This window comes from Cyanistes caeruleus, chromosome 3 (assembly GCF_971803275.1).
Source record: "Cyanistes caeruleus chromosome 3, bCyaCae1.hap1.1, whole genome shotgun sequence".
Taxonomy (NCBI): Eukaryota; Metazoa; Chordata; class Aves; order Passeriformes; family Paridae; genus Cyanistes; species Cyanistes caeruleus.
Window position 1 is genome coordinate 21,605,818 of NC_141703.1, and position 25,621 is coordinate 21,631,438.

At 36.5% G+C, this 25,621-nt stretch overlaps 1 protein-coding gene across 3 annotated transcripts in view; it reads left to right on the top strand.

Moving 5' to 3' along the window:
* PUDP (pseudouridine 5'-phosphatase) overlaps positions 1-22,606 on the top strand; it is a 72,866-nt gene extending 50,260 nt beyond the window's left edge. The window contains exons 4-5 of one of the 3 annotated variants that reach the window (XR_015284231.1): positions 6,702-6,819; positions 22,014-22,606. Coding sequence is in view for 1 of the 3 variants with exons in the window: in XM_086880152.1 (XP_086736278.1) it covers positions 22,014-22,190 (177 nt within the window). In the remaining 2 variants the exon portion in view is untranslated. Of the gene's footprint in view, positions 1-6,701; positions 6,820-10,443; positions 10,488-22,013 lie in introns of those variants that run through there. The other 2 variants (XR_015284232.1, XM_086880152.1) reach the window with 2 other exon arrangements.
* Positions 22,607-25,621: the final 3,015 nt, after the last annotated feature.

Genomic DNA, 25,621 nt, shown 5'->3' on the forward strand with positions numbered 1-25,621 from the left:
ACAGCAGAGATTTTCCCATGGCAGAAGTGTGTAGTGGTATACCCTGGGAGGTGGCAGGACAGCTGAGCAACTGATTCAGTGCCATGAGAGGTTGAAACCACTGCTCCTGAGTACACACACCTTGCTTAAGTGTTCTGCAGCAAAAGCAGAGTTCACTCCCTTAACGAATTTAGATTACTTAGGTTTCACTCTTATTGTACATAGAGTGATTAAAAGGCAAATTAACTATGTTCCAGCATTTGTGTGTACCCAGATTAGTTTAGTTCTGTCACGTAAAACATGCCCTGAAGTGTTGAAAGTGGATAGCAGGTGAAATCTGAAAAGGTATATCTATGGACTTGGTAACAGAATGTTTCAACTTGCCCGCCTTCTAACCAAGATGAGGTTCCAAGTCCAAGGTAACTACCTTTTTCTGATTTTGTAGCTTTTTGGAGAAATGTTTTTTTTTTTTTGCTTTTATGTATGCATCCAAAATTGCCCAGTCTTAACAGCTTGTGTCTTTTTATCAGGACCTAAAAATACCTAGCAGTTAGTCTTTTGTAAAGCATAATTGGAAAAGTAGTTCCAGCACATTTCTACACTGCCAAGAAAAAATTCTCCATAGAGAACACAAGAGCAGTCTGGAACTTCTGCTTTCTTTTTAAAGCAGATAGAAGAGGGTTTTATCTTTGTCTTGTCCACTGTGTGGACTGCTTCCTGAAAAAATGGAGAAAAACACTTTATTGTGCACTTTTGAACCTGAGAAATTCAGTCTCCCAACCTTTGGGCTTCCTTGGGAATAATCCTAGTTGCACATGATACATCAGCTCTTTGCTCAGAAAGGTTCTTGGCTAGAACTTTTTCCTGAATTCCTGAAGACTTTACTTTTTTTATTCTGCAATGTGACTGAAGGCATTTCTAGATGGCAAGTTGTTTTTTGATTATTTAGTATATGTTGCTGGACTAGTTCTTGAACTCCTGCTATTATGGGCCACTGCAAAATAATAAACAGCATAACTTTTTTTTATGGCTTCCTCTCCCTGCTGGAGAAGATATTGATATCAGACAAACACTGGAGAAATTTAAAGGAATAAATCCTTAATAAAGCATACTTTTAAATTGTGTACTAAGCAATTCAAAGTAATTAGGCATTGAACAATATAGTTTTATATATATTTCTAGAAGCTTTACAGCTTGGGATGCAAAGATACAGCACCCCAGTGGAATGTGTTTCTATCATGATACACTGTTAAAGGCTGAATCCTGCACTTACCTCAGCTGCTACAGTCTAAGCATGCAGCCCTTACTGGTGTCTCCCAGGCTGGATGATGACGTCTGTTGTTATTCCAGCCCTAGAGAAAAGAACCAGAGATATTTCACCATGTCTTACTGTCTAGGACTTCTGAAGATCTACTTCTCACAACCCATGGGTAGAGGGTGTGATGTTGGTTATAGGTTCTTGTCAGGTGGGACAAAGGCACTGGATCATATGTCAGGGAATTCTTATGTTTTATTACACATTCTTCTTAACTGTGGCAACCAGCCCAATGTTTACACTTGAAAGGTATTGGCTAACACACCTTTAAATTCTTACAATACATTTCCACAATAAAAGGTATCAGCTAACAAGCCCTTCATTTTCTACAGTACTCTTCACAACTCTCACAAAAACCTCTTCAGATGGTGCTGGCTCACAAATAAGCCACCACACGACCACACAGAGTAATGAGTTGGGGTACTGAGCACAAGTCTCAAAGGGGAGCAGGAAATTGGCTCAGGACAGCACTGAGCCATTCCATGGGACTCTCTCCTCTGATCACCTTTCCTGTAGCTATACTCTGAATATTTGAGACAAAACATGCTTAGGTCTGGTCCTCTACACTACTGTACACAGGCATCTTTTCCCTAAATTCATAATAGGCCACTATTTTATACTTAAAAGATAATTAAAGGAAGGAGGTTTTTTGTTTGTTTTCAGGGTTTCTTTCAATTATCATGCTCTTAGTTCCTGTGGTTGATTTATTTCCTCCCATTTCTTCTGAAGCATGTGGACGTTGTGTGTTCACATGTGCATTCACCCACTCTCTCGACCTACCCCTCCCTATGCTGGAAGTCTTTATTATATATTTGTGAAGGAAAAATGAAATGTTGTATGGCTTGCAAGTAATTTAACTTTTAAGTGTTCCAGACATTGCCCTTGTTACTGCAGTGCATGTTTATTTATGGATGTATTTGTCTAATGGAGATGAAGAAAGTCATTGAAATTCCATGCAAAAAGTAACCTGGTCAAGGTTTGCTTTCACTGAAGGTATCTTAATGAGTGGAAGAGGAAAGAAGGATTATAATTAGTTCTTAGTCTTTGGGGTACTCTACTTGGGGGGGTGGAAAGGTAGGAATACTTTTTTTTCCTTGCATTTGTCTTGATAATGTATCAAGTAGCTGCTAAGGGACTTGATGAAATGTGATGCAGAATAATAAATTATGCTCTGCAGCCTTCTTTGCTTCTACGTGAGGTGAGTGTGTAAGCACAAAGAGGCTGGTGCACCTCCAAATTCAAAAAGCATTATATTCAGATTAGCAGGTCACTGGAGATACATTGCTAATTGTTTTAGGGAACTCATTATGGGTATTATCACATATTAATTATGCACGGTAAGTAGGAAAACAGAGGGAAAAAATCCTTGTTTTATGATAACTTGCTCACTGAGTTATCTTTTCTTTCTTTCAAGACCTTGAGCATTTTCTTAGAGATACCAAACAGCAGTCATTGAATAATTAGATTTTAATTAACAAGAATTTTCACAAAAAAAGTGTTTTTAATATCTTTTGAGTTATAGTGAGCATGAATCCTCTTTCAATAAGATCTAGTGCACTGATTCTCTCTCTATCTGGCGTTACCTTTGTAATCACCCAGAGCTGCTTGTAGCAGTGGTTTTCAATGGTTTCAGGACAAAGAATGAAGACTGAATGAAGGAATTGCATTCTTGGTAACATTTTTTGTTTGCTTCTCTGTAAATTACTGTAATGGGGAAACCTCTGGAAACCTTTGAAAGACTACAGTGAGCTATATGTTGTTTTAATGCACTAAGGCTAGGGAATGATGAGTTTATTTTTTTGCTCTTAGTTTGTTTAAATTACTTGTTCTTTGTGGAGATGTGTAGGCAATTTTCAGAGAGCTGGTATTACCTGGTAGGGTTATTATTCTGTTGTGCAATAAAGAATTTGTAAGAGTCTGTCTTTTTGGCGTGATTGCATGGTTCTACATATAGAACTGTCAATTAACACTGGTAAATTATTTATGGTCTAAACAGGGCAAAACTTTTGCTCAGACTGTTTGCTACATCACAAAATAAGTGCACTTAGAAGGTGAGTACAAAGTGTACTCCATAAAGCAGTATTGGAAATTTTTTTTTCATTATTATTCTGATAGGTGTTATGAAGATAAAAGACCTTGTAGTATACAAAAGAACTAAAGACGTGAGGACTTGTCTGCTGAAAAAAGATGCTTAACATTTCCATTTCACCATCTTTTTATCTTAGCATAATAGCGTAATTCAAAGCTGAGAAGGAAATAGTTCAAGTTAAACTTCAGTAGTGAAGTGATTCTGATTTAAAGTAGACTATAATTCCAAGCGGTGGTAGAAGTGCTGCCCTCCTATTTCATTAAACAAAAGTGCTTTTCATTTTTGTCTAAATGATACTAAATATAGGAATTGCTGTTCATACGCAGATTCAGTGTCCATATTATTTGGTACCATCTCTGATGACAGCTAATAATCACATCTTAATAATCACCTTTTAGCTAGAGGGGGTTAATTCATCCACTTAAATTCTGTTGCTCTCGCATCAAGTTGTTTTTTACAAAAACAGACAGAAAAACAGGCTACAGTAACCCTTCACAGGATCTGTGGTTTTTCTTGATGCTGATGTGTACCTGGGACAATGAATTCAGTATATGTTGCATATGTTCCTGTGTCAGCTTTTTATATGCTATGAGTGAGAAAGATAAGAAGTAATTGATCTGCCACTCGGTATTGTAAATACTGCTTGTCACATCCCTTTTTATTTTTTGCTGCATAAATTAAGCTTTTTAGTCTGTTCAAAACCTCACCATCTGAAAGGGTTGGTGTGTTGGGATTTTTTGTGGGTGTGGGGGCAGATATGGTTGTTTTTTTGAGGTTTTTTCTCTTCATAGGAATTCTGATTGCATTTCTCCAGACTCTTCCTATCAAAAACATTTTAACATAGAATAATGTCTGTGGGATATAGTACATAGAGCATTTCCAGATGAAACCATTTCATATATGTCTGTGAATATAAAAAATATCAGCCAAACTCTAAGTTTTCATTGAGCTAGTCTCCCAAGTTCTGAGTTTTCACTGAGTTGTTTACAGTGATGTCCAGTATTTAAACCAAATGTTTAAAAATGTATATGTCATTTATTTCCGTTCAGCTAACGTGTACTGCCACATTTCTCGACCATCTCATTTCATATGACACTTGACTGCCCAGTAGACTAATTTGTCACTCCAAATTTCATACAGTTGTTATCCCAGATCTACAAAAATCTGTGTTATCAGCAGATTTTACCAAGTATAGAGATTAGGATTACTAGTCAATACTTCCCTGAATAGCACCAGAATTATTTTAAAATGCAGCAGCAACTATTTTCTAAGACAGTGGCATGGTAATGGAAATGGCTTTTGATGTTAGTAACTCCTTCACTTCATAGGATAGTTGCTTCAAAGCCTCAAGGTTTTGCTGACTAGCAAAGACTAGTAGATGAGATTTCATCCATTGCTGAAAATATCTTTTTTTACAGAACATGTTTTCCTCATTAGGAAATTGTCTTCTTTCTCCTGACCAGACACCTGGTTACAGTGATCTGTTCAGTTTGTCTCCAGAACATATTATGGCATGCTGTAGCTTAGACTGGAGACATTAGAGGTTGCCTATTGTTCTGTTCAGAACTATTACAGACTCAAAATATTACTGATTCAAAAAAGTGCCATGTGCAAAAAGCATAATAGTATATAACTTACCTTACTGCTTTTCACTTTCAATAATGCAGTTATCCAATCCAATTAAAACAGAACCTTTCATTTTAGAAAGAATGATCATGTATTTGAGGTAGAATGTATTTGCAGTCTTTAGATTAACTACAATATATAATTTGAGGACTGATATCAGTTGTACGTTTTTAAATTTCCAGGCCAAAAATTTTTATTGAGAAGATTTTTTTTAAATTTCAGCAAAAAATGTTTGCAGTTTTTTTAAGATGTTCTTCAGAAGATAATATTTTTGCAATTATAGTAATAAGTAGTACAATGGTCATATGATCATTCCATGAAGAGCTATATTGTGTAGAGTAGGTGTCTGAAATTTGGAAAGGTGGAATTCCTGTAGTCAGGTGTGCTAGAAGTCAGGAATAATGCTATGACTACCACACTATGGCCAATTCTTCATCTGGGAATGCTTCCTTGGTTTCCTGATGTTTGTATGCCGCTCAGTTTGGTCATTATATTTACACTTAAGTACACATTAAACCATGAGAGGATAAAAAGCATCATATTAATGTATGCTGGATCACAGGCATGGAGCCTGCTCTGGAAAATTGATGGAGCACTGTGAAATATATGTAAATATCTAAGACTATAAGAGGTACAGATGTAGCTTGCAGAAACTAACAACTACACACACACACTGATAGGCATTTATTTAATGAACATTGTGGCTTTTTTAGTGAACAAGATTCTAACTTTTTATTTTAGATGGCAAGGAGGTATTGCCCCTCAATTCTCCTCAGAGTTAGAGTTAACAGAGGTCATTCCTGATAGAAATAAGAAGTAAATCAGACAGCTCTGCTTTTAGCTGTGTTCTCTGCTGCCCTGGTCCAACAAGGAACAAAAGTGATTTAAGCAAGACAGGTTTTTGTTAATAGCCCAGCAATAAGAAAGGGAGGAAGAAGAGCATGTACCAATGATTCATGAAAGGGTGTATTTTTAAATATACTGCTGGAGAAGGATGAAGACTGTAGGCATGAAGATTGTACAAGGCACAGGGGTCAGCATGATATAAGACATACAGCTGAAAGTGGGAGAAAGAGATAAAGAATGCAATTAAGTGAAAGGATAGAAGATGTCGAGGGAGTAGAAGGAGATAAAAGCAAGACATAAGTAATTGTGGGTAAGATAATATAGGGCCTTGAAGGTGAAAATGAAAACTTGAATTTGTAACTGCACTAAGTAATCCATATGCCTTCATTATAAATAATAGAGTTAATAGTGTGCAGCAGCCCATTTGTCCTTACAGTTTTCTCAAGCATTTTTTAGGGAGTGTAGATGAAGAGAGAGGAAATAGTATATAAGTTAATGACGTATACACTGAAATAGTAAAAGCATTTACTTTTTTGAGGCTAAGCATTCTGTCTCAAGAGGATTGGTAGATGATGTGACAGTCCTAACATTACAGCAGAAACTCTTCAAACATTTAGGATGCTACATGTCTAAATTTAAAATCTCATGAAGATAGTGGAAAGAAGAGTCAGCTGCAAACGTGCACTTTGGCACTCGCTCAAAGTAAAGAAGTTTTCTTTAGAAACACTGACGTCAGAGTTTCATATTCTGTTCTAGTATTGCATTAACTAGTAATTCTGAAGTGTTTGGACAATTTATTAATGTCCCTTTCTCCTGTCAATTGATTTTTTTTTTCCCTTATCTTAGCAATCAGTTGAAGAGCAAGTATGCTTGAAAGATGATTGTTGACTTTGAGTAGGCTTCTGGAAGACTACTGTTTTAGTGATACCTTCATATTTACAGCTCCTCTTTACAGCTGATATTTGTAAGTGACAGCCTTAATTTTCTTTAAGATGATTAATATTTAGTGCAGTAACTTTCTTGTTTCTCTGATTATGTTTAAATAACACAGTGCTAATGAATGGTGAATAAAATGTTCTGTAAGTCGAATACTTAGAAAAGGCCTTCAGTGTAGTTTGTGTCAGAAATTTTGAAATGTGTCTATTACTTGCTAGAACAATTCAGTCTCACCAGCTTTCACACCGTTTTTAAAAATCTGTCAATTGAGTTCTTAGCTTCTCTGTCTGAGTTGAGTATGTGATCTGGCTTTGTGTAAAGTGATTACTAGTAAGAGCTTTGGGCTCAATGTCAGTCCAAGGATAAAGAAATCCATCACAGAATGCTGTATTTTAATAAAAGGATTTTAGTTACTCGGCAGTATAAAGACATAATAATGCTTGTGACATGCTGTGGTGTATTGCTTTAGGATCAAACTGAACATTGGAATAATAGCAGCATTGAGAAGAAAGGAAAAATAGGATGTCTGATTTGAGCATTGCTTTTTCTTCTATTGATTTCTATATTTAGCATAGTGTATGGCATGTCAGGCCCTCGTTATAAAGACCTGTAAAAGAAAGTACTTGGATTCCTGCTCTTGCATGTTAGGAATCAAGCAGCATGTGATTCATAAACTTGTATAGAATTGGATGGATCCTAAGGAAGATCCACTACCAGATGCAGATGTTAGGGTTTGTGTTAAAGGCTTGTTTGCAGACCAGAAGAGCTGAGAGAGGTGACAGCAGGTGGGGGATCCCAAATCGCACCTTCCCAACAGTTCCCACACCTGTCACAGAAGTCATCATCACATCAGGTGCCCATCTCCATATGGTCAGGGCAGCACAGATTCCCAAAGGTAGACAGAAGCTCAGATTCAGGACTCAAAAGGAGGGAAGCCTTTTCGGGCATTTCCAGGGCTGTTCCAGAAGCGCTATCAAGGTAAATCAATGCTGGGTCAATCCTTTTGAACTGAGGAGAGATGCTGCCTAGGGTGTGGCACGCAGTATGAGATGCAGAGGAAGAGAATTTGGGGTTTGATCAGGATTTATTACAGGGAAATAGAGGGATAAGAGAATAAAAAAAAACATTGGATGTGTAAATAGGTGATACATTTGTCTGGCCACACACAGCTCCTTACCAGTGCAGTGTGTCCTGTGTTAGCAAATTCTATTTCTAATTTTTCCTGGCTGAAGGGTATCTGGTGTGTGGTCTCTGTGTCTGTGACCAGCAACCAGACCCAGCCAGAGACCCATGTGCTCATGGTGCCAGCAGCTGGAGTGAGCACAGATGTGGGTGCTGGTAACTGGGCAGAATGAGGTGCCAGCCCACAGCCTGGGACTGCAGGTCACAGGGGCCCAGGCCAGGCACCTGCAGAGCCAGTGGCCAGGCTGAGTACAAGCATCTGAGCACTAGAGAAGAAGCAGTTGAATGACCCTGTGAGTCCTTGGGAGTACTGAGTATAACTGCATTGATCTGTGTGTCTAGCCTTATATATATATTTGTGTGCGTGTTTGCTGGTGCCTGCTGAGAGATACGTGCTCAGCTGGGGGCATGGAGCTATGAATGCCTCCCCTTTGTCAGGCTATTAGATGAGGCTCTATCCCCAGAGAGCAGTAACCCATTCCCTAGCATCACATGTTTCTCTCTATAAAGGGAGAGTGGATAACCTGGTTGTGTTCCAGGTAGATAACACACTCCCTCTGTTTCAGTCTCCTAATGAACTGCCTCCTTTCTAAACATCTCTCAGAGCCATTTGAGCTGAGCTACATAGGAGAAAATATGCAAAGTAAATGTGAAGCTGTGCCCCTATTCTGTTTCCCCTTCCCCTCTCCATACTGCCTAAAGGTGGGGGATGTTTTTTCAGTTGAAGTAGTCACCATAAAAAGTCTGTTTTAATTTCTAACTTTATGCTTTTTATATATTTGTGCAAGTAAGTTTGTAAATACTTCTTTTTTTTCACTTAGAATTTCTCTTACTACCCTGCCTTCCTTGCTTTGAGAGGAGGAAAAGGAATAGATTGTTTAAGCAGAATCTGGGTTTTCTGTTTACAGAGCAGTAAATGTTCTGAAATGAACTGCAGTTGTATATGTTGTAAAATTGCTTTTGTTTGACAGGTTAATAAATCTTAGTCAAAGGTCTGAATGACTAGAGATATTAAAAACTTGTGTTGCCTGACAAAACCAAACAAGCCAACCATCCTTTTGTATTTCTTTATAAATACAGCAAAGGGCTCAGTATTCTCAGTATTATTTCAATTGACCATGGCTCTCATTTTATTTGGTAAGCCTTTCTCTATGAGTCTTCCACACAGTTTGTGTTACTTTTTTAGGGTGGGTTTTGGTTGGTTGGTTGTTTGTTTGGTGTGGAAACCATAAATCAAAGTCACCTTAATTGGCAAATGTTTAAAATGCTGTACTTCTTCAACAAGTACCCATGTTCATGGTGTGGACACCTTCCATTGTCTTTTGCAGCTATGAATAAGCCTAGGAATTTTAGAGAATTTAAATCAGTGTTTTCAAACATATACCTACGTTCCTCTTGTGGGGTTATTGTTTTGTCACTTTGATGCATAGATGTATGAGACAGGTCTACCCTATTCACCTTGCAATAAGGATCCTTCCAGCACCTGGATTTAGGTCCTCTGTCCCTGGATCCCGGTCTTGCGCATCCATCATTCCACAGAGTCTCTTCTGTGCACTCTTAGACAGCCCCAGATGCCACAGTCTTTATAGCAGCTGGCCAAGGCTTCCCTGTCCCTCCAAGAGCCAGGACTGGTTGTGCTCTTGCCCATAGAGTCATGCCTGGCTTCTAGGACACTTCACCCACTTGCCAGCTATTCCAGCATGCTCTTTGCTAGCCCTCACACCCTCACTTGCCCACCCTTCATCAGTGCAGTGCTGCACTGTGGGCCTGGGGGTCTCCTGGTCCTATGGCAGGACTGACACTGAGACCTCTATGCTCAGGTGTGTGCCCTTGCCCATGAAAACCATTAGAAATTAAATTTAATTGGAGGACACAGGACAAACTACACAGACTGATGCAAGAATTGCCAAGAACAGATGGCCCTTACTGACACCCCACCAGCCACAGGGTGCCCTGACCCATGGAGCTTCTCCTGTTGGCATGCCTGTTTGGGTCTGGCCATGTGGCACCTGGAGTGGCTGAACCAGGGCCTCACAGGGCTGCTGGGGATCATTCTGCCCCATCAGGCAGCACAGGAATAAGCTTCTGGTAGGCTAATGGGGTGTGTAACTGCTGGGGTGTGTCTGGGAGCAGCTGGCCAGGCTCCCCCCCATGTGCCTTTGTTCCTGCCATACTTTTTCCTTTGTACAGTTCTATCATATAAACTAATGTGTGTGTGCATATATGTATGTATTTCTACATATGGAAATGTACCAATCCCTCTCTATAGAAATTTGGCAGTTCTAGGTGCTTATGTTCCATACATGCTCTTTGAACTTAATAATAATGTGATGAAGTAGTAATATGATAGTAGTAATACATGTAATATGATTAGTAGTAATATGGTGTTTCATAACCATAGAGTATTTGTAAGGAAAGATTCTTATTAATTAAGATCAACCTACCTGAAATGTGTTCCTTTTCTTCAAAGAATGTAGTCAGGAAGGCAACCAAAGCAAAGGAAAAAAAAATAAATTATAGGATGTAGAATAACATGAAGAGAACCTTGGCTGGAAGCCTGTGGCACTACCACTGCAAAGCACAAAGAACATCTGATTGAGAAAAACATTTTAAGTGTCATGATCAACATCTTCACTTTCCATCAAGGTATAAGATACTAGATATCTATGTGAACTAGTTCAAAATGACAATTGTCACTTGATTTTTTTTAAGATTTTCTTCTTGTTACTTTGGGTAACAAGAAGTTAAAGTTAAAATGTGACCTAGTTGAGCATATAACAGTGTTTCTAGACAGAGTAACTATTTCTTTCCAGTTTTAATCCATCATCTTGATATACAGTAGAACTACCTGTTAAATTTTTACTTTTGTTGTCAATGAGGAGACTGTACTCTTTGGCTTTAAAAGTATTGAAGTGGTTTTATTCTGCAAATGTAGGGTCAATGGAAAAAAAATAAATTCTTAGTGTCTTTTCTCACACTGTTCTGCTTATTAAGACTAGAATTTACAAACCTTTGAAGACTATGAAACAGGTGTTTTCAGCCACACCTTCAAGATCTGCAGACCCAGAACATAAATCCCAGAGTCAGTTCCATGTCTGGATGAGATTTTCAGTCCTCAGTCTTTAGACATATTTGCTACTTGATTTATCAGTTTTCTCCATTCAATGATAAATCTTACCTGTAGCTCACTAGAAGCAGCTGGAATCAATTAGCAAAGACTTGAAATATATTAGAAATAGAGTATAATAGACCAAACTATGACGTCTTAAAATAAACAAAAACAAAAGGAGAAAAAAAAATATCACCTGAGCCATTTCCTTTGTGCTGAATCATAGTTTGAGATTCTCTTTTGCTTGTTCATCTGACAGACCTATCCTCTTTTATTTTTGTAGTCACAGCATATTTTACCTGGTAGCCAGAACATATAATTCAGTGGATTGTGTCGCAGTTATACTTCTTCACCTTGACACACCTGCTGCAGTCTGATTTCCCTAGGGAATCTTTATATAATGTCTGGGTGCTGAAGTTTCCAAGTTATCAGTAAAATGCTGCTTGTAGCACTCAGCTGCTTGTCAGTTTAGCCAGATTCTTGGCAATATCTTGGCATCGATTTCTGAAGTGATTGTATTACTGTAATAGAGGTACTTTCTTTCAGGTCATATGTTGTGATGGTTAGAGCAATGTAAAAACACTCTTTCCAGTACACTGTGGTAGTCTAATATATAAAGACACATAATTTGTTTTTAAATAGAAGAAAAGCAGAATAGACTGTGTTTATATAGAGACAACTTGGATTTTTTTTCCAAACAACTTTGTGTTATAAGCACATTAACTCTCATTTCGGTGCTTCTCTGTAATTTGACTGCAGGCATCTGCAGAGAAGGCAATTTGTCTTTGACTTAACTGTGAAGAAATGTGTTTATATCAGTATTGGGGTGAGTGAGACACTTCCTAATAGAGTGGTTTATATTCTCATCATAGATTTTCTAACGGTCACATGGTAATAAGTTTTGTCTGTATTTTTTGCACATTTGTCATTCAGATCTTTAAATTTAGAAGTTCCATTACAATGACATCTGTCTCAGCACCAATGAATCTAGCTGCATGCTTTTGAACAGGAAAGAAAACCCGACTGATTTCCTGTGGTCAGAAAAAAAGTTCATTACAATGTCTGGTGGACATGAGCCAGTAATGTGCCATTGCAGCAAAAGTGGCTGATGAGGAGGAGTCTTGTGAGCAGACTGAAGGAATTGATCCTGCCCCCATACTCAGCACTGGTGAGGCCATACCTGGAAAATACCGGGTGCAGTTCTGCACTTCCCAGTACAAGAGAGCTACTGAGCTGCTGGATGAAGTCCAGCAAAGGGACACCAAGATAATTAAGGAGCTTCAGCATATCACATTTGAGGAAAGGCAAAGTGAGCTTGGAGAAGGCTCAGGGAAACATTAATATAAGAAAATACCTGAAGGGAGAATGCAAAGATCCAGGCACTTTTTAGTGGTGCCCAATGACAGAACCAGAGGCAATGGAAGCAAACTCAAAGACAGGAGGTTCCCTCGGAGCATCAGAAAACACTTCTTCACCATGAGGGTGACTGAGCAGTGTTGCAAATTACCCAGAGAGGTGGAGGAGTCTCGCTCCTTGGAGATACTCAAACACTGGAACTTGTCCTGGGCTGTAGGTGTCCCTGCTTCAGCAGGAGGTTGGCCCAGGTGACCTTCAGAGATTGCTTCCAATCTCAGTCACAGAATTACAGAATATTCTGAGCTGGAAGGAATCCACAAGGAGCATGAGTCCATCTCTTAAGTGAATGGCCCATATAGGGATTAAACCCACAACCTTGGCATTATTAACACCGTATTGTAACCAGCCATCCTGGAATCATGTGATTATAAGTCCATAGAATGCTTATATATAATTTGCATATTTTCTGTGCATATATGCATATTATTTGGGGTTAAGTAAATAAGTAGTTAACAATTGTATAGTAAAATAATGTGGCAGCAAGCTTTAGAGTAACAATTCAAACAGTCTCAGAGATGTGGACACAATTTAAATGGGAAATCAGCCCTCATCCCTCTTCTAAAGACTCACTCAAACTGTTAAAAGTCAGCAAATTCAGGATACTTCAGCAGATTCACTAAATGATTCTTACTTTTAATATAAAATCATTATGGTGTTGTATGAACAAGTAGTTTTCACTTAAGCATATGGCCTGATGAAGTGTTTTGAGGACTTTGCCCATGAGACGTTGTTTTACAGGCAAATACGCGGTAGTTTTTCTTTTGAATTAGTCTGCCATCTGTCAGCTTTATACCCTGTTGAATCTGTACATTATCCATGGTTGAAATATACAGAATGGGAGGGGGTTTTAGATAAAAATGTTATTAAGAACATCTATTGAGAACCCAGAAAATGGTAAACTTGTTTCTTTGAAGGACTGAGTACCCAAGAGAAGTTAATGGCAGAAGTTGTATGACAAGCATAGCAACTAGTTGCTGATACCATGGCCTGGTATTCCCAAAGTAATGCTAATGTTAAGCCAGTGTCATGGCTCTGTTAGTTACTGACCTAATATATATCCTAAACTGAACATGCCTTAGCCACAGAGAGAGATAGAGAGACTATCTATATAGAGACCATATACACCATGCATTTATCCACATGCTTACATACACAGAGTTAAATAAACATGTTTTTCTATTTTTGTTCATTGCTTACTCTGATGTATTCATTTACATGCACACCTTATTCCTTTCATGGAAAATGATCTGTTACTCTTCCTGTCAGCATGCCTGAGTCAAAATAAGAATTGTGAGAGCCTTTGGTTGAAGTGACTGTTAGCATTCTCTTATCTGGTAGAGCTGGTCTAATAGAAAAATAGGCACAGCTTGATAACTGTGTGTCATCTATGCATTTTAAAAAGTGTTTCTATGCAGTATGTAAAATAGCTAGATCATATTAAGGGAATTTTGACAAAAGCATCTTGAAATGTTTTAAGATTAAGATTTAAATAGCTTTCTACATATGAATTAATTTTAAGAGTATATTAATTTTCTTATTTACAGAAATATTTGGGCTTGAAGCTTACAGTAGAAAGAAATTTTCTAGAGAAGTCTTTTAATGATTGATTCACAGAAAAGTGCTTGATATTTACTGTCTTTTTTTCCTTTGCATTTTTCATAATTTTAAATACCTAGGTAACTATTGCTTCCCTAAAATAAACAAAGGAAGCTGATAAAAACAAGCTAAGGATGAATATGAAAAACACAATTTTTCACCTAGAATCTTAAAAAAATATGAGTTATTTTTTAAACTTTCCTCTTAATATATAACACATTCTTATTAAAAATGATGTTTTTACCAATAATAATTGTATTTATCTAGTAGAAATTGAGTGCACTTACAGTTAATCTCTCATTCAGGGTTAGGAGAGTGGGTCCATTGAATAAATTATTTCTCATAACAAATAGTTCAAAAAGGGTATATCATACATAGTGTATTTAGAAATATGGGTTTTATAATTAATTCTTTACTTTTGGTGGTAGATTTCACATTCTTTAGAAATATTGTATTTAGCACACAAATAATTTCTCAGGTAAACAGAATTATGTAAGAAATTTTGAGTTTTGAGTTTCATTTCCTTGCAGAGTCAAAGCAGCTTTACAAACTAAGTGGCTGAGGAATCATCATTTGAAATCACGAGGACAGTTACTTAAATAGATCTGGTTATTGATGTAATGAGGCTTTTCATTTCAAATATGTGGTATTTTTAGATTGCTGTTGCAAAAATAAATTATGGAATTTTGACATTCCTAACCATAACCCAATGACCAAAGGTGGGCTATTGTTGAAAGAGCACATTCATAAATACTTGCATAGCCATTTTGTGGGCTTACATTTGCAATCAGCTTTAGGCATGACAGGTATACATAGTAGATTGAAAAGATCAACCTGTATGATTCAAATACTGCCCAATAGGAACTTTTATATTCTTCTTAACTTTAGGAGTTAATATTTTTTGCAATGTAGTTCTGTACATTCCTCTCCACTTTCCTCTGAAAATCTATATTGAGAAGAGAGAATTGTCGTTTTTAATGTTTCGGGGTTTTTTTCTGTAGTTGAAGTACATAGAAAATAATTATTATAATTTTGGTAGTGTTTTGTTTGTTTTATTATAAGGTGGTAGTTTCTGGCTCTGTGCTTGGAGTTTTGTGCTAATAATCTTACATATTTTCTACAATAACTTTCAGTTTTGAATTTTGAAAGAAAGGCTCTTTTCTTCCTGATCAGGAAGAGTTAAAGTGTAACGCAGCTGTATCTCACCAAGTCACTTCAGACTGGTGACACTCTTGTGTACAGTTCAGTGAGAAGCTTGTACTGGATAGAAAATAAAGGACCTTTTCCATGACGTTTTTGCCCTCCCAATGAAAACCTGTTTAAAGGTTAATGCCTCTTCTCACCCTTTCTCTCTTTATTGAAGAAATTAGGAAATGACATTATGTCTGAAGCATACGTGGGCTGTTATTAACACTTCCATCAAAGATTATACAATCATTAAATAATGTTTAGATCAGTTTCATGAAAATTTCACTATGCAGGCTGATCTTTCTGTGTGGGAAAATAACACTGGTCAATGAGGCATTATAGAACAAAAAGAAACTGTTGCCAAAATAGATGTTTTTAAAAAATTAGCCTGCTCCATGAGAATTAAGTGCCTTCTGCAGCACCTGCTGAGGCAGTTGTAGGCAAGTGATGCTGTCCAATTACCCAAAACAAACAGGAAGGGCACCTACTCTGGCAGCCTGCAGCTGTGGGTTTGTCCACATTCCCTGTGGCAAAACATTCATTACTTTTATTCAGGAAATACTTTTGGTGCCTGTCGCACTGTATTAGAAATGGCGAGAAGTACGACACTGACCCTCTTAGCTGCATTGTCCAAGAGAGCAAAGTTTATTATTCTTGATCTTCTTTTATAGACATGTTTGAGAAGGTGCAAGAGGTAAAACTCTCATTGGTCATTAAAGCAACACATCACCATCATTGGTTAATTGGAACACCGCCCCTTGACTGTTTCCTAAACAACACCTGCAAAGATTATTGTCCTTTACCAAGGACTGTTTGGATTCTTTCTCATGCTTTCTCAGGCCAGAGTGAGAAGCCTGTGTGACTTAGTCTCACACAGGATCTGTTCCCTGCTTGCTTTTTGCATTTAGCATCCACAGGTGCCTACTTGCAGTTTCAGTTTGAGACTTAGAATTTGGATGCATCAAAACAGTTCCTCCTTTGGGTACCTGGTTTGGATCTCTGATGTGTTTGCTCATGAGGTGGGCCCAGTCTCTTCTTCAAGGTGTAGAGTAATCATGCAGTAGGCAACAGGCAGAAGGTGAAACACAAGAAACTCTTAAATTCTTGGAAAACCATTTTCACCATGGGGCTGGTTTCACCATATGGTTTTGCTGTATGGGAACAGATGTCCAGGAGGCATGTAGAATCTTCATACAAGAAAATGCTCAAAGCCCACCTGGCCAAGGACCTGAGCAGCCTGCTTTGGCTGGACATGTGTTGAATAGGGTGTTTCCAAATGGCCTTCAAGCATCCCCTCAGTGTATTTTGTCCAACAGATCTGAGCTATGTGTGCAAGGTGCAATGCTTGAATGTGTTGTGTATTACACGTCAAAGAAGTCTGTGGAAGGGATGTCAGCACAAAGTAACTATTTCATTGTACAAAATTACTTTTTAGGCCACTTTTAGAGATAAGTGACAAAACTCCAGCATGTTATGCAATATGAGTAGCCTCAGTAGAGAACGTCTTTAGTATTTACCTTGTGTTCTCCATAAAAGAGCAATACCTTTCTATGGCTAATCCAAGCTGCAGTTGATTGAGTTAGATTTCTCCTGCTGGGATAATTGGACACTGTTTCAGAAAAGCCTGAGAATTCCTTGAGGCCTGTAACACAAGTTACGATACAGAGTTCCCAGTGTGCTGTCCTCTAAACACACAGTGTTCTGTGAAGAGTGCTCCAGTCATCCAGAATGATCAGAGTAACCCCACATGTAAATGTGACCTTCTCCCTGCCTCACAGAGCCGCTGTGTCTGGGGCTGACTGTCACAGAAACACTTCCTTTCATTTGATTTGGGTTTCTAGCTCTTGAAAACAAGCAAGAAATATGAAATTTCTCCTTCTTCTTCTCCATTCAAACCATTTTATTCCTTCTGGCTTTCTTTGAGATAATGTTCTGTGAACTTGTTTGTGAGAGAAGAACTGCTGGTGTGGTCTGAAATGTAAAGTGGCACTTATGTAAGAGCTAGAAACCCAGAGTGATCTAATTATGTGCAAATGCAACTTTTTCTTCTTTTCTTTTTTTTTTTTTTTTTTTTTTTCTTTTTAGAAATTATGCTAATACTGTTTTGTAAGCTTTATGGTAAATAATTGTATTCTTGGTATGTTGGTCTGCAACATACTCCTAGTAGAGAGTTAATAAAAATCTGAATTAAAAAGCATATGTGCATGTAATTTTTAAACAGTTCTTAATATGAATCATTGACTCATAAAGAATGGTGGCTGTAGTTAGTATACTGAATATTCTGGTGCTTAATTAATTTGATTTTAAGTTTCCAGTTTATTCGTTTGTTATAGCATTTAAAAACATCTTGGCTTACTTCTCATTTTCCTTAATGGAACTAAGTTGTTGGGCTGTGAGCTGCATTACTTTCTTAACAGCATATTTAATATGATTCTGTTATCCCTGGCTGGTCAAATTGGCACATCCTTGAAATAAAATGAAATGTAATTCATTATTGTATTCACTATTGGAATTTTTCCCAACTATTTCTGGAAGGAGTGTAAATCCAGAGATTAGGAGAGGAACATTAATCACATTATTTCATTATTGTTTTTTCTTAATTCATCGGAGAATTAACAGTAAGAGACCAAAATTGCAAATATTGCAGCTGCATAAAATGGATTCATTCAATAATGTTTAAGTAACTCTGATGGTAAATGGGTCACTTTTTCCCCTGGTTCCCAGGTATTTGGAAAATCAAAACCCAGGAAAGAAGAAAACATAAGCTGAGCGAAAAAATAGTCCAGCATCTGTGTTATGATGTTAAAATTGTTGTTTCTTCTCTCTTTTTGTTTATTTCCACCACCTCCCATAAATTACAAACAGCACCTTTTAAGCATCTCAACATTTTGTATGGGATATGGATGGATCTGTGTTGTAGTCTGAATTATATTATGGTTCTTGAAAATTTCTGGGCCACTCACATGTCTAGCACAGGTGGTTAGTAATGGAATTATTTTAAAAATCTAAAGAACACAGAGTAAGGGAAAATTACAAAAGTTGTTGAAGAAACCACAAACAAAGATTGCAGTAGTAATATTTTTCAGACTGATAATTTACTTCTTAGATGCTACTTAGTTTTGAATTTTAACCATATACTATGGGCTAGTTTTTCACAAAGGAAAAAGTAAAAATACTTTTGGCAATGAACAATCAGCAAGTTATCTGTAAAAATGAAAGGCCTGAGCACCTTCTGGTTTACAGAAATCAAGTGTTATTCTGATATCCATGTGACCTGGCTGTACTTGGTCAATTTCTTCCTGCAGCCTGTCTTGGGGCTTTTTTTAAATATATGATGAAGTTTAAATTAGTCCTTAAACACTTATAAAAGACTGTATTGTGCATATATAAACATAAATTAATGTATAAGGATAACAAATAATTCTACAGTGCAAATTTTACAAAAATCACCCATCACACTTTTAACCAATTGATTGGATTATGAAGGAGGAAAACATCAATTAAAGATAAAGAAGTTACAGAGTATAAGATGCAACCCATAAGAAGCCCAAAACATAGTATGTCGCATTCCGATACCAAATGTTTCTGTGTCATTTGAGGACAGATCATGAAAACTTTCTTTTCCTTCTTTCTTTGCAGAACAATAGATGGTAGTGTTAAACTTGCAGATGAGTTCTATGCTTATAAATCATGGCATTTTTAGTCTCATACTTCAGTCTGTTAGGGAGCTGATATAGTAGTGTCATATGTGGTCAAGGATACTTGTTTGATAAGCACTTGCTATGCATACACATTACATTCGCAGGTCTTCCAAAATCTTAATTTTAAAACTGATTTTAATCTTTTATCCTTCTGGCCTTCTTCGCTATCACTAACAGTGATAACACTTATGGATATCCCTGTTAGTCATATAATTATTCCATCCAGACTTCTGCAGTATATAGGGTAGAGAGGGCCTGCTGTACATACCAAGAGCCTAACTAACACTTTTTTCTTACACACTTATATTTAATGTAGGATGAGGTAATGAGGTGTTGAAGTAATATTATTTCTTCCTCTGGTTAAGTGATTAATTTTTCTTTTTCTAGATTCATAGAGTGAAATATAAATTCATATACTTTGCTATACTTTTTTAAGCATTTAGTTCATTCCAAAGTGAGAACTGTCCTATATTAGTATGACCTTTTGAGAGATCTCATACGAGTAATATTGATCAGTGACACAAGTTTTAGAAATAATGCACAGAAGCAGCCAGAATCTCAGCTGAAGTCTGTATAAATCTCATTTGTCTTTCAGTTGGAATGATGCTGATGTTGCAATACTTATGCAAAATGGGAAAGAACTTGGCTGCTTTCATATCTCTAAATTTAGTGTGTGGGTGGTCCAGAACAGTGAGGAGTTTATAACATCTCTATGTATTAATAAATCCATTTCATGTGTGAACCTCTGTAAACCTTTCGTCATCCATTAAAAATGTGACTCTGCTGTTGACAATAAGTCTCAGTAAAAACTGAAAGAAAGACTTATGGAAGACGTAGTACCCTTATTTCCTGTAACATGCAAGACACTGTAATTACGGGTCATTTGCCTGGTTTCTTTGGTAATTAAGATTTTTAATTGTGTCTAGTTCCAGGGAATTAGTTAAGCTTTTTATTATGCATATTGACTTCCATAATCATCGGCTCTTCTCGTACAGTAAGCTTAGTGACATCATGGAAGTCAATTAGGTCTTTCAAGGCAGAGCAGTGAAGTACATTCTTTTGTGTGAGCTGGATCAGAAAAGGTTTCTGAAAGGCCTTGGTAATGCTCTTCTGTGCAACATTTAAGCTTATTCTTCAAAAACCAAAGCCTGTCAGAGTTTCATTTATTGTCCTCAGAGTGCTTAAGATCATGAACTAAGCTATTGTTAAGAACAAAACCTATAGGCAGAGCCATGCTTCCATTCTAATAGCAATTGCACTAAGCTTTCCAGGATCAGCTGGTTACATATTTGTAGTTAGTAGTAGTGATAATTATCAATATTTGAAAGTATCACATTGCTCAAATTGGAATGCAGTGACTGTATGAAGGAAATGAGCACAAAAGAGATTCGTGTGATTTCTTTGGCTCACTAAAAATCATTAATTAAGTTTTACTTTATTACATGCAAGGTAGAAAGAACCTTTTAATTTCCTCTTGACAGACTCCAAGTTGCTGCTGACATGTTGAAAGGCAAGAATCAATATTTTAAAAAGAAAGGAAATCAGGAGAGGGTTCTTTCAGTTTTCCCTTTCCACAATCTTTGATAGATGGGTATATATAGGGTAGACATTTAATACATCTTGCAAATTTTTTTTCTTTGAATGTAATAAAGGTTTTGCAAGCTCCAACTTGGTTCCCATAAGCACAGCCAGAACAAACAGTGTGCAGCCCTTATGTTCTGCAGTGAAATAGTTGTGTGTTTGAGAACCTAAACAGTACAGTATGATATTGTATGTTCATAGAATCATAGACCATTGTAAGTTGGAAAGGCCTCACAAGGATCATCAACGTCCAGCTCCTGGCCCTGCACAGGGTGGCCTCAGGAATCACACCATGTGTCTGAGAGTATTGATCAGTAGATGTGAGGAAAATTGCCCTAACCAGCCCAACATCTGTTTTCAATTACTAAAATTACTTGTGGCAGTGATTTTGGCATTAGTAGTAGTAGCAGTGCTAATAATATTGATAATAAATGCAGTATGAATTGGAGAAGTGCTAGAGACCATGTGTCCGTATAGATCAGAATTTTTCTGGTCCTTGGATGGCAAAAGTTGCTTTGGGTTATCCATGACCAAAAATTCAAATTGAATTTGCAGGTCATGGACAGGAAGAGACAGGAAAAGTTGCTTACTTATATAAATTAAGGAATGAGTTCTAGAAACATTACCTTTCATTATATAAAATTTCATACAATATGATTTATATATATATATATATATATATATATATATATATATATATATATATATATCTTGTTTATTATTCAATATTCTGACATTAAATTACAAAATCCACATTAATAATGTATGATTGTTTTTAACAACTTTGCTTCCAAACTGCAGTCTGGAATGATTGTGACTATTGTAAGGCATGACAGTTCTGACTTAAGTCTCTCTTCTTTAAATTAAACCTTCCAATATAATTGCTTGTTTTAGTTCTCATTATTCCTTTGGAAGAATTAAGCAAATATAATACAACTTTGACAGCACTCTTCTGATAAGTAGTGTCTATCTCCACTCATGCAAAGTCCTACTGTTGGCCTAGGTAGTTTAGTGTTCCCCATACCTTGTGTATGTAGGAAATGCTGTACGTGTGAGTGAAAGCAGTGCTTTTGCCATTTTGCAGGTTGTAAAGTTGGTTTGGAAAAGTTAAATTGCCTGCTTATAAAGGTATTTAGGCACTTGCTTAATTTTACTTTAAACTTGCTATTAGACACATCCCTATAAAAGCACTCAGGAACATCTGGATAACCAGTTTCTGGGATTTAAGTAAGTGTATTGATGTTTTTTGAATTGAAATTAATTAAAGGTTAATTACCATGCAGATGTTCAAACTGAGAGCTTTGCTCTTGTTCTAATTAGGGATGTCTAAGCCAAGAACAAAATTTAGTTTTCCTATTAAGTTTCATTCAGGATCATTTTGTCTTTTAAAACAAGCTATTAGAACTTCATTGTAACACTAATTTTTTCCCTCACCTACTTGTTTCTCAGTGTCTTGTGTTTGAAGATTCACCACAGGGAGTCAAAGGAGCCCTGGCAGCGGGAATGCAAGTGGTTATGATTCCAGATGAAAGATTAAATCCAGATCTTAAAAAGGAGGCAACGCTGGTGCTGAAGTCCATGGAAGATTTCCAACCAGAACTGTTCGGTTTACCAGCATATGATTGATGCCTAATACCTATGAACACGATTTTGACTGGAGATAAATTAAAAGTTAAATGAAATTTTATTTTGGTATTATGATTGTTTTTCATCTTCTATTCTCTTCTTCAAAACTATAGCACAAAAATCCTGTTAACAGTCAGTCTTTTACACATTGCCTTTGATAAACTGTCTGGAATGTTTATGATTTGTCCTTTTAATAAATGGTAAATTAAAGCAGCATCTTTCTGTTGAGTGAATCCAGCCTTGTTCTATTCATGTCATAATGTTTTCTGGGAATATTATGGAACTATTTAGACAATTTATTGTGACTGCATTGGAAGCTTCTTGTTCTGTTTCCACTTGAATTACTTACTGTTTACATCTTAATCAGAAATCTTTTCTGGATTGCCTTTTATCCCATTAAAATGTTTTTGACACTATTATTGCTGTCAATGTGTTTATCCTTTTCCTTATCTCATTGATGCCTTGGAGTGGCTACTTAGAACAGAGGCTAGACAAAGTTAAGAGAATAAAGTGGGTGTTTATTAAAGGCCTTCAAACCTTGGGCAGTCTAAAGCCTCCCATAGGCTGCACCCAAGATGAACGGCAATCATGAGTTTTTCAGACAGACTCAGTTTGGTCTCTTTGCGTATCAGGAGAGAGCTGTCCAATTACAACTTCAGGTAATGAAGTCATATTCCCCCAGCTCACTCTCCCCCCACAATTCACTTTTGTTTATACTTTTTGGTGTGTGTGGCTGTAAGGTGTCCTTGGGCTCCAGGCCCAGAGGAATTGTTTTGTTTGACCACACTACTGCTAAATACTTAAGTTAAATACTAAATACAGTATTTAACACTTTATATGAAGTTTAGAGATATGCACTAATGCATCACAGGATTTGAAAAATATAAAGGCTAAAATCTTAAGGCATCACCATACTTGCCCATCTATTCCACTTGTATTGTGTTGTCTTTTTTCTTTCATTCTCCCTTTCTTTGCAACAGGGATTCTGTTGTACTTTCTGTGTTTTTTTGTTTTCTTCTAAGAGATTGAATGAAATGACTTCCAGACATTCCTTAAAATACTCATTAGTTTGTAATTTTGTCATTATCTTTTCTGATATTTTGATTACCTGCTAGGAGGTATACAAGGTTATATGATCTTAGAATTCAGCCAAAATGCTTTGTATCTTGTTTCTTTCATTTCCTTATATCCTTCTTATAGTCCCTTCTCTTTCATTTTTGTGAAATAAATGTGTCCTGTCTCTGTGCTTCAATTCTGATAAAGTTATGGCCCTAACTTCTTTATCGAAATAGCTTTCTGTAGGCTGTTCTAATTTCCATTCTTAACTTGTCCTTGAGCCCTTGCTTTTCACCAATTTTCCTACAAAGAGTTTTGCAATATGTTTTAAAGTGCAGAAATTGCAGATTTGGTTTAGATAAAAAGTTAAAATTTATTTTTCTGGCTACCATAATTTCCATTAAATGTTAATATTGTCAGCTGTCCTTCTTACTTCTGTGTCCTTCTGGTATCTTGTCAGTACAAGGGTAAGGGTCTCTTTATAAAATGCTAGATACATAGACAGGTTTTGGTGGAGTCCACAATTACATGTGTGACATGATGGAAGCAATGTCTTTTACCTTGTCTAAAGAAAATTATGGTATTTATGTAGCTTTATGGCAGTTTTATAAAATGAATTGTATTCAGCACTTAAATCCCTACATTTCTAATGAGTATCCATGAGGTATTTCACACTCTTGGTAAAATATCAAACTCCATGAAGACAAGAGGCCTGAAATATTTTAAATCAGATAATTTCCATGTATTTTGAGAAGGCTGCTCTGACCTTGGGTTTTTTAATATGTGTTTATGTATGATCTTTGTCACAAAAACATTTTCTAGTCATTACTGGTGTTTAACTTTTAGATTTAAGGGTGTTTTGTCAGGACAGAATTAATGAATTATGGACCCTTCAGTATTCATGGTGAATTTCTTTAGATTTTCTTCCTTCTGTATTTATAAAAACCTAAAAATTTACATTTTTTATGTAGACTGTTCTTATTTTATTTTATAGTACTCTGTTTATACCTCAAGAACTTAAGAACATTTTATTCTATATGGTCAGTCATATATGACCTAAATTATACCAGAACCGTTTTTACATAGAGTATAATGCTTACATAGAGTATGTATATACTACATGCTGTAGTATATATACTTGTACAGTATTTGCAGTGAAATGCTTTCCATTCTAAGGATCTGGAGACATTTTTTCAAAATAGAGTAAATATTGATTCCATGTAAGTATTCTCCATATTATGTTGTTTCTTTTGGCCATGGGTATTGCAGTCGTAACAGTTTGTATAGTGACAACAACCTGTCCCATCCAACCTGAACTCCATTTCTGGTCTTCCCAAACAAGATAACAGAACTATTGCTGTATAATTCCTCCTTTGACATCTGTTACATAGCACAGAGTTTTACTGTAGAGCAATAATTCTGAGCTTTCAAGTGTAAAACAGGTTCCTGTTGGGATCCCCTTCATTCATAATTACTGAATTTCAACAAGGAAGTTACTATGTAGAAGAAGCTTTAATAAGCTGTAATTAGTAACTTCTTCAAAGTTTTGCATGTATTTAATTTAACTGGTGAGATTTGCAAAAAAATAGAAGTGAGACGTCTCATACTTTACTTTGAAGGAATTGTCATCAAAGTAATGAATTTTGTTTTTAAAAATGTAGATGCAATAAATATATCACTGACAAAATAGAATTACTTCAGCATGACCCCCTTGGTAAGATCATAAGCATAGTTCTAATTTAATAGCCTTATCTTTATGAAAATTAATAATCAGTAAAATACTGCTCCTTACCTCATCAGCAAATCCAATTGCATACAATTATTTTTCCATTTATTTAGTATCCCATCTGACAGTTGTCACTGAAATTATGCCCCTAAACTCCCATCATTCTGGTAAAATTTATTCCATTTATTTATTCCATTCTTTTCTTTCAGCTTGTTGTTCACCAACTTCCTGGTCCCGTGCTGAACCATTTACTGTTACTGAAGTAATTGTGACTGTTGTTGTTAGCTTTTCTCTTGACTGAATGAGAAATCAAAACAGCACACAAAATTAAATCCTTCTTCTACAGTAGACCTAAAAATCCTGTCATCTCCATTATATACAAGGGAGATATTCATGTCACCAGTAGATGACTGCAGCCTGTCTGATTAACCATGTACCAAGTATCAACATATGTTTGTATATATTTCTTTACCCAGTTTTTGGTTGGATTTGTGGCTCTGTAGCTTGATCATCTCAACAACATCTGTTCAGAAAAGAAAAAAAGAAAAAAAAGGATTAAAAACTTGGATACCCTCCCTTCCTTCCATCTGCTGCTTTCCAGATGAAGTCCTGTTCTGACTGAACTGAGAAAAATGCATACCAGATCCTG